Source organism: Heterodontus francisci, chromosome 20, assembly GCF_036365525.1.
Source record: "Heterodontus francisci isolate sHetFra1 chromosome 20, sHetFra1.hap1, whole genome shotgun sequence".
Taxonomy (NCBI): domain Eukaryota; kingdom Metazoa; phylum Chordata; class Chondrichthyes; order Heterodontiformes; family Heterodontidae; genus Heterodontus; species Heterodontus francisci.
In genome coordinates, this window is record NC_090390.1 from 16926072 (window position 1) to 16941077 (window position 15006).

At 42.8% G+C, this 15006-nt stretch overlaps 1 protein-coding gene across 1 annotated transcript in view; it reads left to right on the top strand.

Annotated features, from left to right (window-relative positions):
* The window catches only part of LOC137380847 (polycystin-2-like protein 1), a 128742-nt gene extending 114357 nt beyond the window's left edge, over nt 1-14385 (top strand). The window contains exons 11-13 of the mRNA XM_068053259.1: nt 2948-3069; nt 4716-4833; nt 14200-14385. Of these exons, the coding sequence (XP_067909360.1) occupies nt 2948-3069; nt 4716-4833; nt 14200-14385 (426 nt within the window). The remainder of the gene's footprint in view (nt 1-2947; nt 3070-4715; nt 4834-14199) is intronic.
* Nucleotides 14386-15006: the final 621 nt, after the last annotated feature.

The following is a 15006-nucleotide window of genomic DNA, read 5'->3' on the forward strand; positions in this document are numbered from 1 at the left end:
AGGGAAAAACTTACCTGACCTCGCCCTCACCGACCTGCCTGCCGCAGATACATCTGTCCATGATAGCAGTGACCACTGCACAGTCCTTGTGGAGATGAAGTTCTGTTTTCACACTGAGGATACCCTTCATCGTGGCACTAACACTGTACTAAATGGGATAGATACAGGATGGTTTCAACAGCTCAACATTGGGCATCCCTGAGATGTTGTGAGCCATCAGCAGCAGCAGAATTGTATTCAACCACTATCTATAACCTCGTGGCCTGCAGTATCCCTTCCTCTACCATTACCATCAAGCCAGGGGATTACCCCTGATTCAATGAGGAGTGCAGGAGAGCATGGTTGGAGCAGCACCGGGCATACCTAAAAATGAGGTGCAAACATGTGAAGCTACAACACAAGACTGCATACATGATAAACAGAGGAAGCAGCATGCCATAGTCAGCGCTAAGTGATTTCACAACCAATGGATCAGATCAAAGCACTACAGTCCTGCCACATCCAGTCAAGAATTATGGGGGACAATTAAACAGCTAACCAGAGGAGAAGGGAAGCCCAGCACATTAGTGCAAAAGACAAGGCTGAAGCATTTATAACAATCTTCAGCTAGAAGTGCCAACTGGATGATGCATCTTGGCCTCCTCCTGAGAACCCAGCATCACAGATGCCAGTCTTCAGCCAATTAGATTCACACTATGTAATATCAAGAAACGGCCAAAGGTACTGGATATAGCAAAGGCTATGGGTCCTGACAACGTACCAGGCAGTAGTGCTAAAGACTTGTGCTCCAGAACTAGCCACACCCCTGGCCAAGCTGTTCCTGTACAGCGACAACACTGATATCTCCCCAACAATGTGGTAAATTTCCCAGGTATGTCCTGTCCACAAAAAACAGGATAAATCCAATCTGGCCAATTACTGCCCCATCGGTCTACTCTCAATTATCAGCAAAGTGATGGAATGTGTTGTCGACAGTGCTATCAAGCAGCACCTACTCAGTAATAACCTGCTCACCGATGCTCAGTTAGGGTTCTGCCAGGCCACTCAGCTCCAGACCTCATTACAGTCTTGGTCCAAACATGGTAAAAAAGCTGAATTCAAGAGTTGAGCCAACGATAACAAACCTTGATAGCAAGGCAGTTTTTAACCGAGCCACAGCAAAACTTAAGACAATGGGAATTGGGGATAAACTCCACTGGTTGGAATCATACCTAGCACAAAGCAAGATGGTTGTGGTTGTTGAAGACCAATCATCTCAGCCCCACGATATCGCTGCAGGAGTTCCTCAGGGTAGTGTCCTAGGTCCAATCATCTTCAGCTGCTTCATCAATGGCTTTCCCTCAAACATACGTTCAGAAGTGGGAATATTTGCTGATGATTGCATCGTGTTCAGTACCCTCCGTAACCCATCAGATACTGAAGCAGTCCATGCCTGTATGCAGCAAGACCTGGACAATATTCAGGCACTGATAAGTGGCAAGTAACAATCATGCCACACAAGTGCCAGGCAATGACTATCTCCAACAAGAAAGAATTTAATCATTCCCCCTTGATGTTCAATGGAATTACCATCACTGAATCTCCTACCATCAATATCCTGGAGGTTACCATTGACCAGAAACTGAACCATGGACCAGCTGAGTAAATACTGTGGCTACAAGAGCAGGTCAGAGGCTAGGAATTCTGTAGCGAGTAACTCACCTCCTGACTCCCCAAAGCCTGTCCACCAACAACAAGGCACAAGTCAGGGGTGTGATCGAATACACCCCACTTGCCTGGCTGAGTGCAGCTCCAACAACATTCAAGAAATTCAACACTAACCAGGACAAAGTAGCATGCTTGATCGGCACCCTATCCACCACATTAAATGTTCACTCCCTCCACCACCAGCGCACAGTGGCAGCAGTGTTTACCAACTACAAGAGGCACTGCAGCAATTGCTAAGGCTATTTTCACAGCACCTTCCAAACTCACAACCTTTACCACCTAGAGGACAAGGGCAGCAGACACATGGGAACACCACCACCTGCAGGTTCCCTTCCAAGCTACACACCATCCTGACTTGGAACTATATCACCATTCCTTCACTGTTACTGAGTCAAAATCTTGAATCTCCCTCCCTAAAGGCACTGTGGGTGCACCTACCCCACATGAACTGCACTGGTTCAAGGTGGCGGCTCACCACCACCTTCTCAAGGGCCATTAGGGATGGGTAACAAATGCTGGCCTTGCCAGCCACACTTGCATCTCATGAACAAAATTTTTTTAAAAACCACCTCTACTTGTAGTTTAGTCTGGACCATCCACATTGCGTAAATCCAATGTGTGGGTCATGAGTCATTACATCCCATACTCCCAGCAAAAAGGGGAGCAGGGGTTGTAGGTAAGGGTGCAACATTCAGCCTTGAATCTCTGCTTTGCACTTTTTGCAAGTCCTGCTACCAGTTGGTGCCATCAGTAGTGGTGGACTATTCACTGCACAATTCTGACTAGGTCTGTCTTTTGTCCAGTATCTGTTCAAAATAAATCAGAATTTTAGGTAGATGCTACTTTTTAAAGTACAAACAACTAGTTCAGGGCACACTCCAAAGATTTCCAATCCAAAAATCACCTCATCTCATTTGTAAAACTGGCTGCTAATTATCAGCTGCAATTGTATGGAAAAAAATTCTGTAACAATATTTTTTACAGGTAGCTTTTGAGTATTTATGGTTACTTGTCACAAGAGCATAGAAAATCCTGTTTGTGATATGAGCCTTCAAAGATTCACACCAACATATGACATTCCTCTGTGCTTTTTTAACAATTTCTTTAAATTCCGTGTTAAAATAAAGGACAGAAAAATTTCACATGAGCATGCATTGGAATCACAACATTAAGTTCTAGATTTGTATGTCTTTATAAGTCATTATCATTGCCTAATACTTTGTGCTGTTTGAATTTACAGGGTTATAATAAGGCTTTGATGAAAATGAAGCTGAAAAAGGAGCGAATATCTGATGTGCAGAAAACGCTTCAAAATGGATCCAAGAAACTGGGTTTTGAGGATTTCAGAAGCAATCTTAAGGAGTATGAACTTAATTGCAATATAACTTTTAAATTGTGGTGGCTAAAAAAATTCATCACTGGTTACAGAAAGTGTTTAAGCCAGAATAGTTCATTTTTCTGGATGGGTGGGAAGTACATAGATGAATTCCTGATATGTATATCCAGTGGAAGAGCCTGTGAGCAGGGTTTCTTAAAATTAGCCATTGTAAATAAAAAGAAAAGCATTGCAGATACTAGAAGTATAAATAGAAACAAACCAATGAACATGATACGCCTCTTCCATCTTACTTCAACAGGTGGCCATGGATTGCCCGATTTATCATGGACCGGCAGCCACTTCCTACCCAATCGGGGATGGAGGTAGGCTAGTGGCATGATAATGAGGCCCCAGGAGTTAAAGTAGCCTGGGCCTGATTCCTGCAGCAATGCGTGAGCTTCCAACTAACCTCACCACCCACTCACTCAAGAATTGCCCAGAGTTAAAATCAGGACCCCTTTGTCAGAACTCTAATCACAATTTAGAGAAACAATTTAGAGAACTGAAAATTTGTTCTAGGTGTTTGGTGGTCACACTAGAGTAGACCAATCTGACAGAGATTTTGGGGAGAATTTTCTTTTCTGTGGCGGAGTTTTCTAGAGGCCGGACCTCTGTCCACCCTCTGTTTCTCCTAGGATCTCTTCTTTCGGGGCTGATTGCCTATGCATGGAGGATGGAAAGCTCCAAGTGAGATTCCTGCCTTTCAGTAAAAATGAAGAAACTCTGCTGCAGCACCTGGAGTGGTGAGGGACCCTTAAGGGGCAGATGTGCCCCAAAGATCAGAATGAAGGCTCCCAAAGAGATTCGTGGCTGAGAGAGGCCTTCAAGAGTTAAGTGTTTAGGACCGACAGGAGGGAGAAGAGGCTGCTACATCCATTTTACTGAGAACTTGAGGCCTAACCACCCAATTCCTGCACCTAACAGCACACCATGGAGGCTCCAGGAAGCAGTGGATGGGAGGAAGATTAACCAGGACCTGTGTCCCATCACTATTTGCATGTAGTGAATGGGAAAGCAGTATTCACTGGTAGTACCAGCAGAGTTGGGGGAGGGAAATTCTGGCCAGTGATAGTCCTCTTCACCTGAATTTTCCAACATATTCTGCTGTGCTCCTGCCTAATTTTGGTAAGCTGTCACATGATCAGAAATTCTGAAATATGTATTATTCCAGATATTATTTCATCATTTTCAAAATTCTAAAAGTAAACAATTCATGTAAACCATTACTGTTATTTCATTTGGCGCTTCGAGTGACCATCACTCTTAAAACCTTGAGGTAAATTTTCATCTTTAGCTCTGCTGCTGCGGAGTATTCATGGGCAGGAAACTGTGAGCCCACACCTTAAATGCCTGATAGCATTCCAGTTTCTGTTACGGGGGCTGCTAATGGCACAAATTTATCTCAATATATTGAAATAATTTCCCTGTGAAAATAATACAAGTTGGGATCACTCTATTTTGGATCTTTGAATGTCTTGGCATGATTCTGAGAGTGTATCTCAGGAAAGCAAACCTACAATTTTGTGATATACATTCTCCATTGAGAACATCTGATCATGGAGTCACCCTTCATGCTTTTTTAGCTAGAACATGCTTGAAGGTTTTGTGAAAAAGATCAATTGTTTTTCAGTTTGGGTCACTCTGACCAAGAGATCAACGACACCTTTTTAAGATTTGACTGTGATGACAATAAGATACTGGATGAGGAAGAACAAATGAGGATGAGGAATGAATTAGAAGAAAAGAAGGTAAGGAAATGAGCCACAAGAACATGTATGCACTCGGAGTGAGAAATGACCTTGAACCCATCCAATCATCATCATTACCAATTCAGGATTTGCTTGGATATTTGATTCAAACCAGATGTGGAGCCTTGACTGAATTGTAAACAAATTACATTTCCTATTTACATGTTTACAGGGAAAATGGAAGAAAGTGATAGTAACCGGAACTGTGTCAGTAGTTTACTTGTAATACTACTGTCTACCTTAACTGTAACCTTATGGAACCTATACTGCGATCCCAGTACAGATGTGCTGCACTGCTGCTCTTGGGCAATGTGTACATCTGTACAGCACAAAGCTGACCGTGCACTAGAAAACAAGGTCAGTCTATTTAAATGATCTGTTGGCAGCCCGAGGGTATAGCACAGAATATGCCGTACTTAAAGGAACGCTGCTCACCCCTAAAGGGGAAATGGCAGCATTTTATTTTTTAAAAGGCAGAAGAAAAATGGAGAGGCAGAAAGGCAGCATTCCAAGATGTTGCTTTGGGAATGCTACACAGGTCAGATCCTCTGAAGCAGAGGATACCCTCCAGTCATGGGTGCCAGAGCAGCCGAGATGTTGAATACTGATTGATTGCTATCTATGGCATAAGATACTAACACCTAGCAGCCATCAATCTCACATAGAAGGAGCACATTATTAGGAAGTAGAAAATACATAACATTAATTTTCATTAAGATGTAGAAATGCAGCAAGACCTGCACAATATCCAGGCTTGGGCTGATAAGTGGCAAGTAACAGTCGCACCACACAAGTGCCAGGCAATGACCATCTCCAACAAGAGAGAATCTAACCATCTCCCCTTGACATTCAACGGCATTACTATCGCTGAATCCCCCACTATCAACATCCTAGGGGCTACCATTGACCAGAAACTGAACTGGAGTAGCCATATAAATACCGTAGCTACAAGAGCAGGTCAGAGGCTAGGAATCCTGAGGCGAGTAACTCACCTCCTGACTCCCCAACGCCTGTCCACCATCTACAAGGCACAAGTCAGGAGTGTGATGGAATACTCTCCACTTGCCTGGATGGGTGCAGCTCCAACAACACTCAAGAAGTTCGACACCATCCAGGACAAAGCAACCCGCTTGATTGGCACCCCATCTGCAAACACTCACTCCCTCCACCACCGACGCACAGTGGCCGCAGTGTGTACCATCTACAAGATGCACTGCAGCAATGCACCAAGGCTCCTTAGACAGCACCTTCCAAACCCGCGACCTCTACCAACTAGAAGGACAAGGGCAGCAAATACATGGGAACACCACCACCTGCAAGTTCCCCTCCAAGTCACACACCATCCTGACTTAGAACTATATCGCCGTTCCTTCACTGTCGCTGGGTCAAAATCCTGGAACTCCCTTCCTAACAGCAGTGTGGGTATACCTACCCCAAATGGACTGCAGCGGTTCAAGAAGGCAGCTCACCACCACCTTTTCAAGGGCAATTAGGGATGGGCAATAAATGCTGGCCTGGCCAGTGACGCTCACATCCCATGAATGAATTTTTAAAAAATGAAGCACCTGGCAAAGCCCATATGCACCGCACGTTGTTAGAGGGAACAAAATTTGGATTATCAGAAACTGTGTTGTGTTGTTAGAGTTAGTTTGGGATAAGACAGAATAAGGCATTTGTGGATAAATAGATTATGCAAGTCTGTGCCAATTTTACTGACAGCTGCCTTGACACCTTCATTCTGTGACATTCATCCATCCACTCCACCTTCCTACCCATCCAGAAACATCAAGGATGAATGCTAGTTGCAATGGATACCTACTATAGACATAGCTGATGACTTCTGCAATTCCACCATGATTGAACAGTGCACATACAGTCAGAGCATACGACTACCAGGAACATCATAGAGCACATCATTGGCAGTTCGAAGCAAAGGTTCAGATGCATTGATTGTACTGGAGGCTCTCAACAATATGGCCCAGACAGAGTGGGTTGCATCAGTGTAGTTTGCCTTCTGCACTACCCAGCAATGTAAAGTGGATAGGACTTGGAGGCGACAACAACAAGAAAAATGCCAAAAAGCCCTTCTGTGTTAACAATTCCTGTTTACCCCTTCCCCATCCCTTGATTCTGCATCAAAGAACATTCAAACTATTCGTCAAATCTCAATATTAATGACCTTATGACAGTGCAGACTAATAAGCTACATTGAGGGCAGACAGGGCCTTCATTTAATGGGGGTAATTTTAACTGCTGACAATAGCGTAAAATGGATGATATCGAGTTAGCTGCCCACTATACACGTGCCCCATTTTCATGTCCATTCCTTCTCAAATGGAATGCTGATCCATATCAACCTTTTTATGGTTTTGCCATAAGTTCAAATTCCCCAAATGTCTCATCTGAAAGGCAGCTCCTCCCTACACCACAGATGCACCATTTCAATGCTGCATGTTCCCATTTGAAACATAAGAACATAAGAACTAAGAGTAAGAGTAAACAATTCAGCCCCTCGAGCCTGCTTCGCCATTCAATACGATCATGGCTGATCTCATCTTGGCCTCAACTCCACTTTCCTACCCGTTCTTCATAACCCTTCAACCCGTTACTAATTAAAAATCTGTCTATCTCCTCATTAAATTTACCCAATGTCCCGGCATCCATCGCACTCTGGGGTAGTGAATTCCACAGATTCACGACCCTTTGAGAGAAGTGATTTCCCCTCATCTCTGTTTTAAATCTGCTACCCTTTATCCTAAAACTATGACCTCTCATTCTAGATTGCCCCACAAGAGGAAACATCCTCTCCATGTCTACTTTATCAATCCCCTTTTTATATACCTCAATTAGATCTCCTCTCATTCTTCTAAACTCCAGAGAGTAAAGGCCTAAACTGCTCAATCTCTCTTCATAAGACAAGCCCCTCATCTCTGGAATCAATCTAGTGAACCTCCTCTGAACTGCCTCCAATGCAACTACATCCTTTCTCAAGTAAGGGGACCAAAACTGTATGCAATACTCCAGGTGCGGTCTCACCAATGCCTTGTACAGTTGCAGTAACACTTCCCTACTTTTATACTCTATTCTTTTAGCAATAAATGCCAAAATTCCATTTGCCTTCCTTATCACCTGCTGTACCTGCAAGCTAGTTTTCTGCGATTCATACATGAGGACACCCAGATCCCACTGCACTGAAGCACTCTGAAGTTTGTCTCCATTTAGATAGTAATTTGCCTTTCTATTCTTCTGACCAAAATGGATAACCTCACACTTATCCACGTTAAAATTCATCTGCCAAATTTTGGCCCATTTATCTAATCTATCCATATCCATTTGTAGATTTCTTATTTCTTTATTGCAACTTACTATCCCACCTACTTTAGTGTCATCTGCAAATTTGGCTATAGTACCTTCTATCCCTGCATCCAAGTCATTTATATAGATTGTAAATAGTTGGGGCCCGAGGACCGAACCCTGTGGCACCCCACTAGTTACATCTTGCCAACAAGAAAAAGACCAATTTATCCCGACTGTCTGTTTTCTGTTGGTTATCCAATCCTCTATCCAAGATAATAAATTGCCCCTAACCCCATGCGATATTACCTTGTGTATTAACATTTTGTGCGGCACCGTATCAAATGCCTTCTGGAAGTCCAGATATACTACATCTACAGGATCCCCATTTTCCACTTTGCTTGTTACATCTTCGAAGAACTCTAGCGAATTAGTCAAGCACGATTTACCCTTCATAAAAACATTGAAAGATGCTTCATAACAACAACTTGCATTTGTATAGTGTCTTTATCACAATAAAGGTTCCAAGGCACTTCACAGGAGTGTTACCAAAGCAGTGTGGGTGTACCTACACCACAAGGACTGCAGCCGTTCAACAAGATGGCTCACCAGCACCTTCTGAAGGGCAGTTAAAGATGGGCAATAAAGGCTGGCATTGTCAGCAATGCCCACACCCTATGAACGATTAAACCAAAAAATTGACACCGAGCCACAAAAGGAGATATTTGGAGAAGTGACCAAAAGCTTCATCAAAGTGGTAGGTTTTAAGGAGTGCCTTAAAGGAGGAGAATCAGGAAGTAGAATCAGTATGGGGAATAATTAGGAATAACAAGGGTCAGAAAATGCTAAGGGGAGTAGTTTATATGTCCCTTAAAAGTAAGTTATACCATTGGAGAGAGCATTAAGCAAGAAATAATTGGAGCTTGTAACAGAGGCAATATCATAATTGTGGGGGACTTTAATCTTCATTTAGACTAGACAAATCAACTTGGCAAGGTAGTCTGGAAGATAAGTTTGTAGAATGCTTTTGTGACAGTTTCCTGGAACAATATGTTGTGGAACCAATTAGGGATAAAGCTATTTTAGATCTAATATTGTGTAATGAGGCAGGTTTAATTAGTAATCTCAGTAAAAGATCCTCTGGGGAAAAACTGAACACAATGCAGTTGAATTCCATATTAAGTTTGAAAGTGATATACTCCAATCCCAAACTAGAATCTTGAATTTAAACAAAGCCAATTGCATAGGTACGCAATTTGTGAGGTGGCCAGGATTGATTGGCTAAATAGGCTAAAAGGTATGGCAGTAAATAAACAGTGGGAAACTTTTAAAGAAAACATTAAAAATGTTCAACAAAAATACATTCCATTAAAAAACAAAAACTCAGCAAGAAAGATCCATCTGTGGAAATTAAGGATAGTATTAGATTAAAAGATGAGGCTTATAATGTTCAAAGATTAGCCTGAGGATTGGGAGAGTTTTAGAAACCAGCGAAGGGCAACCAAAAAGTTGATAAAAAGGGAAAAGATGGAATATGAGAGTAAACTATCCAAGAATATAAAAACAGGTTTTAAGAGTTCTTATAAGTATATAAAAAGGAGAAAGTAGTTAAAGTTAAGCATTTGTCCCTTAGAGATAGAGACAGAAGAAATTATCATGGAGAATGAGGAAACAGCAGAGGCATTGAAGAAATATTTTGTGTCTGTCTTCACTGTAGAAGACACAAATTACATAGCAGAAATACAGGGTAACCAAGAGGGTAATAAGAGTGAGCAACGAGGTAATTAATTTCAGCAATGAAAAGGTATTGGAGAAACTTAAGGGACTAAAAGCTGACAAATCCCCAGGAATTGATGGCCTACATCCTAGGGTTCCAAAAGACGTAGCTGCAGAGATGGTGGATGTGCTGATTATCATTTTCCAAAATTCCCTAATTCTAGAATGGTCCCGACAGATTGGAAATTAGCAAATGTAACACCGCTATTCAAGAAAGGAGGGAGAGAGAAAATAGGGAACTACAGATCAGTTAGCTTGACATCAGTCATCAGGAAAATGCTGGAATTTATTATTAAGGAAGTCTTAACAATGCACTTGGAAAATCATAGTATGATCAGGCAAAGTCAACATGATTTTGCGAAAGGGCAATAGTGTTTGACAAATTTAATAGAGTTTTTTGAGGATGTAACTAGTAGGGTAAAGGGGAGGCAGTTGACGTGGTACACTTGGATTTCCAAAAGGCATTCGATAAGATGCCACAGAAAAGGTTAAAATGCAAGATAACGGCTCATGGAGTTTGGGATAATATATGAGCATGAATTGAGGATTAATTAATGGACAGGAAGCAGAGAGTAAGGCTATATGGGCATTTTCAAGTTGGCAGGCAGTAACTAGTGGAGTGCCGCAAGGATCAATGCTGGAGCCTCAGCTATTTACAGGCTATATGAACGATTTAGAGACCAAGAGTAATCTATCTAAGATTGATGACAATACAAAGTTAGGTGGGAAAGTAAGCTATGAGGAGGACACAATGAGGCTGCAAAGAGATATAGACATGTTAAGGGAGTGGGCATCAAAGTGGCAGATGGAGTATAATGGGGGGAAAGTGTGAGGTTATTGACTTTGGTAGTAAGCATAGAAAACTTTCTGCCCAGAGGCCAATTGAGGTTCTTAAGTGGTCTATTAATGGCCAATTAAGGGCCTCTTCCTGCTATTGCTGAGTGGTGGGTATGCCTCCGCCATGCGGGGAGGGCGCCTTGTAAAACAAGGAGCCCTCCCTGCAGACTCGGGGGGGGGGTCCCTCCTCCGTGGGCAATCTGTGGTCCATGGAGGACTCCCACTGTGAACTACTTCACCTACCAGGGCCCCTCTCCACCTGGACTGCACAACTCCCACCCCCCCCTCCACCACCCCAGCACATCGCCAGGGCCTTCTGGACTGGCCCTATTGACCCGCCTCACCTACCTCTGGTCTGGGGTTCCAACGCTGGCCCTGGGTCCTAGGCTTCTGTAGTATTGGCAGTGGCCACCACTCCCGTCGACACTGCCAATACTGCTGAGCTGCCCTGCAGCCCTCTGATTGGCCGGCAGCTCATGGAGGTGGGATCCTCGTCTTTAAAGGGACGGGGACGTGGGCTCTTGAAACGTTGATGTAAAAAGACCCTTTCGGGGGGAGAAAGATCACTCCAGGGGCACAGCAAAAAGCTGAGGCGGGGATCCCACCGCCTTTTTGGCCTGGCACCAGGAGCCCCACCTCCTATACAAAATCCAGATCCTGAAGTACTGTATGCAGTTTTGGTCTCCATATTTAAGGAAGGATATACTTACCTTGGAGGTGGTTCAGCCACGATTCACTAGATTGGTTCCTGGGTTGAGAGGGTTGTCATATGATGAGAGGCTGAGTAAAGTGGGCCCATTCCATCTAGAGTTTAGAAAAAACATGCAAAATTCTGAAGGGGCTTGACAGGGTGGACACTGAGAGGTTGTTTTCCCTGGCTGGGGAATCTAGAACACGGGGGCACAGGATAAGGAATCAATCATCAAAGACTGCAACAAGGAGAAATTTCTTCACACAGAGGGTTGTGAATCTTTGGAATTGTCTACACCAGAGGGTTGTGGATGCTCCATCATTGAATATATTCAAGACTGAGATCAACAGATTGTTGATCTTTCAGGGAATCAAGGGAATTTGGGAGCGGAGTTGAGGTAGAGGATCAGCCATGATCGTTTTGAATGGCAGAGCAGGGTCAAGGGGCTGAATAGTCTACTCATACTCCTATTTCTTATATTATTATGAGAGGTAGAGAGGCTTAGGGAGGGAATTCTAGAGCTTAGAGTTCAGAGATCTGAAGGCATGGTCGTCAATAGTGGGGCAATGAAAATCGTGTATGTACAAGAGGCCGAGAATGGAGGAGCACAGAGTTCCCGGAGGGTTGTAGGGCTGGAGGAGGTTGGGGATGATTTGAAAAGAAGGATGAGGATTTTAAAATTGAGATATTGTCAGACTGGGAGTGAGGAAAGAATGGAATGTAGTGTTAGGATACGGATGACAGAGCTCTGGATGAACTCAAGAGGGTGCAAGGTGGGGGCCAGTCAGGAGAGCATTGGAATAGTCTCACTTTTCTGTGTCCTGGCATGATTTAAACCCAAATGGCTTTTATTTGGTTCCAGGCAGACTGAAATGGCAATGTGCTGTTAGTGGCATCTTGGTAGTTGTGGCCCATCAGATTGGACTGGTTGTTAATCACCCTCGAATACTTCCTTTTTTTACACCTAAAGCTTGACATACTGTGATTGGGGTACTTCTGAGGAACTCTTATGGGTGGTCATGCATTTGCAAATTTCAATAGAGCCATTAGGGTTGCTGTTTTGGGGAGTGCCTGAATAACCACCAAGGTACGCAAATTGGTGACTATTTTTTCCCCCTCATTGTTATATTCATCCCTGTCTGCTGAGGTAGCTATTCAGGTACCAGCAGGTAGGCACAAAGAACCATTCACATCGTCTGACCTGGCTGATATCCCTATGTATACCCTCTTCTTCAAACATCTAACAGAAGGATTCCAGTAATGTACCAGTAATTAAACCAGTCCTGGGGATAAAAAAAAATTATGCAATATTTGGCACAAATGCTGATACTCTCAGTGCCATCAAGAAAGAGCCAAGAAAAACCAATAAGGAATAGTTTTAAATGCATTTACCTTCACATTAATGCATCCTTTCCATGACCTCCAGAATACTTAACGCTGCTTAACAGCCTGTATGTCATGTGTGTGGCTTAATGTATGAGGCAAGAAATGTCATGCAGGACCAACGTGCTCTGAAATGAATATTTAAATTATGTTCCCACCTGCTTGAGGCAGAGAATCTTCCATTGCTGGTCCCACCCATTGAAAACATGCATCTAGATGGGCAGTGGCCAGAGATCTAGCAGGGCTGGACTTCCATTAGTTTTTGTTCCTGGTCACCTAACTGCCACAAAATGTTCAGCATCCTGCAATAATAAATTCACAGTCGCATGAATACAATATTCCTGGCTTATTCATTGATGATACATCCCATACATCGAGAATACTATCTTAACAGACCTTGCTGGTTTCAGTTATAGTTACCAACCTGTTCTTTGGTTGAGTCACATGGAGATTGCAGTACAAAAACTACTGTTTCAACACAAGTATTGTGTGTTGGGTTCCTGCAGTTGTTTTATTACTTTTTTGATGTACTGGTACCTTTCTCTGATTTTACACATAACAATCAGTCAGCTGCAGTGAAAAAGAACAACTTTTATTCACCACATAAGTGCCTTGATCTAGATTAAGTCAATTCTGCAGGTAGTAAATAAGCAGACTGTTAAATCAGGAAAGAGAATTTGGTTTTATAGTGAGCACCAAAAACCCAAAACAAACTTTGATCTTTCTTTTCTTTTTTGCCAAACGACAACATAGTATTACCAAAGAGATCGGCTTATGTAACTTGTCTTTTTAGTCCATAGTGCCCTTTACTTGAACAATATAAGAGTCTTTCCAGGATTTCTCTCCTTTAAGTTAACCCTTTCTTTGTTCTTTCTTTTGTGTTCTCGCTGATGCATGTGAATTAAAAATTCCAACCACACTAACCACTTAAAGCCCATTAAAATAAATAAACAAGGACAATAGCTCCAGTGTAAAATTTGACTTGCTATACTTGCTACTTAAGTTAGACTGTCAAATTCATATCGAGGTGGATCTGATAAGGGCCATCACAGAGTCCACACAGGGCTGCAAACTCCCCTTACAAGTATGAAAGCTGACTGGTACAGTCATGGCTTTCACACTGGTGTAATAGTAGCATCCTTCCTGTGTAAATGAGTAGCTGCTCTGAGACTGGAGGGTGTCACTTGCTGTCTTCTATGTTTTCTGAATCTGAAAGAGATGAGATCTGCAGTGATGGAACTGCAGAGTTTGCAATGGTTCGCTGAGTGAATCCATCCTCTGGCTGCCTGGAGAGTGAGATTTCTGATAATCCTTTCAGTTTATATCAGATCAAGCTATTATTATAGTTTTAAATGATCATTTTAATATCTACCATTGTTTTACAGGTTGCTCTAAATGCTGAAATAGAGAACTTGGGAAGGAGCTTTGGTTGTTCAGACAGCTCAAAGACTTTTAACCAGTCAGTGGATTTTGATTATGTGAAAAACAACAGCAACAACAAATTAAACAGCGGTGTAACAAATGAGGAATTCCAAATGTATGTATCATGGTTTGAGCTGCTAAGATGTTAAATAAAAGGTGAATGGCAGTGGTTATATTACAGGGCTAGTAACCAGAGGCCTGGACTAATGACCCAGAGACATGAGTTCAAAAGCTCTGGAATGTAACTCCTGGATTGTTGTAAAAACCCATCTGCTCCATTAATGTCCTTTAGGGAAGGAAATCTGCCATCCTTACCTGGTCTGGCCCCTGGTGTGAGTTCAGACCCACAACAGTGTGGCTGAGTCTTACCTGCCCTCTGAAATGGCCTAACAAGCCACCTAACACAAATTGTTAGGCAGCTCACCACTACCTTCTCAAGAACAATTAGAGACAGGCAATAAATACTGGCCTTGCCAGCGATGCCAACAACCCAGGAATGAATCATAGCATCACAGAATGTTTATAGTGCAGAAAAAGGCCATTCGGCCCATTGAGCCTGTGCTGGCTCTTTGCAAGAGCAATTTACCTAGTCCCACTCCTGGATTCATCCCCATATTGAATCTCCCTCCACTACCCTTTAAAGCAATGCATCCCAAATTGTAACTACTCACTGCATTAAAATGTTTTTCCTCATGTTGCCTTTGGTTCTTTTGCCATTCACCTTAAATCTATGTCCTAAGGTTCTCAACCCTTCTGCCAATGGGAATGGT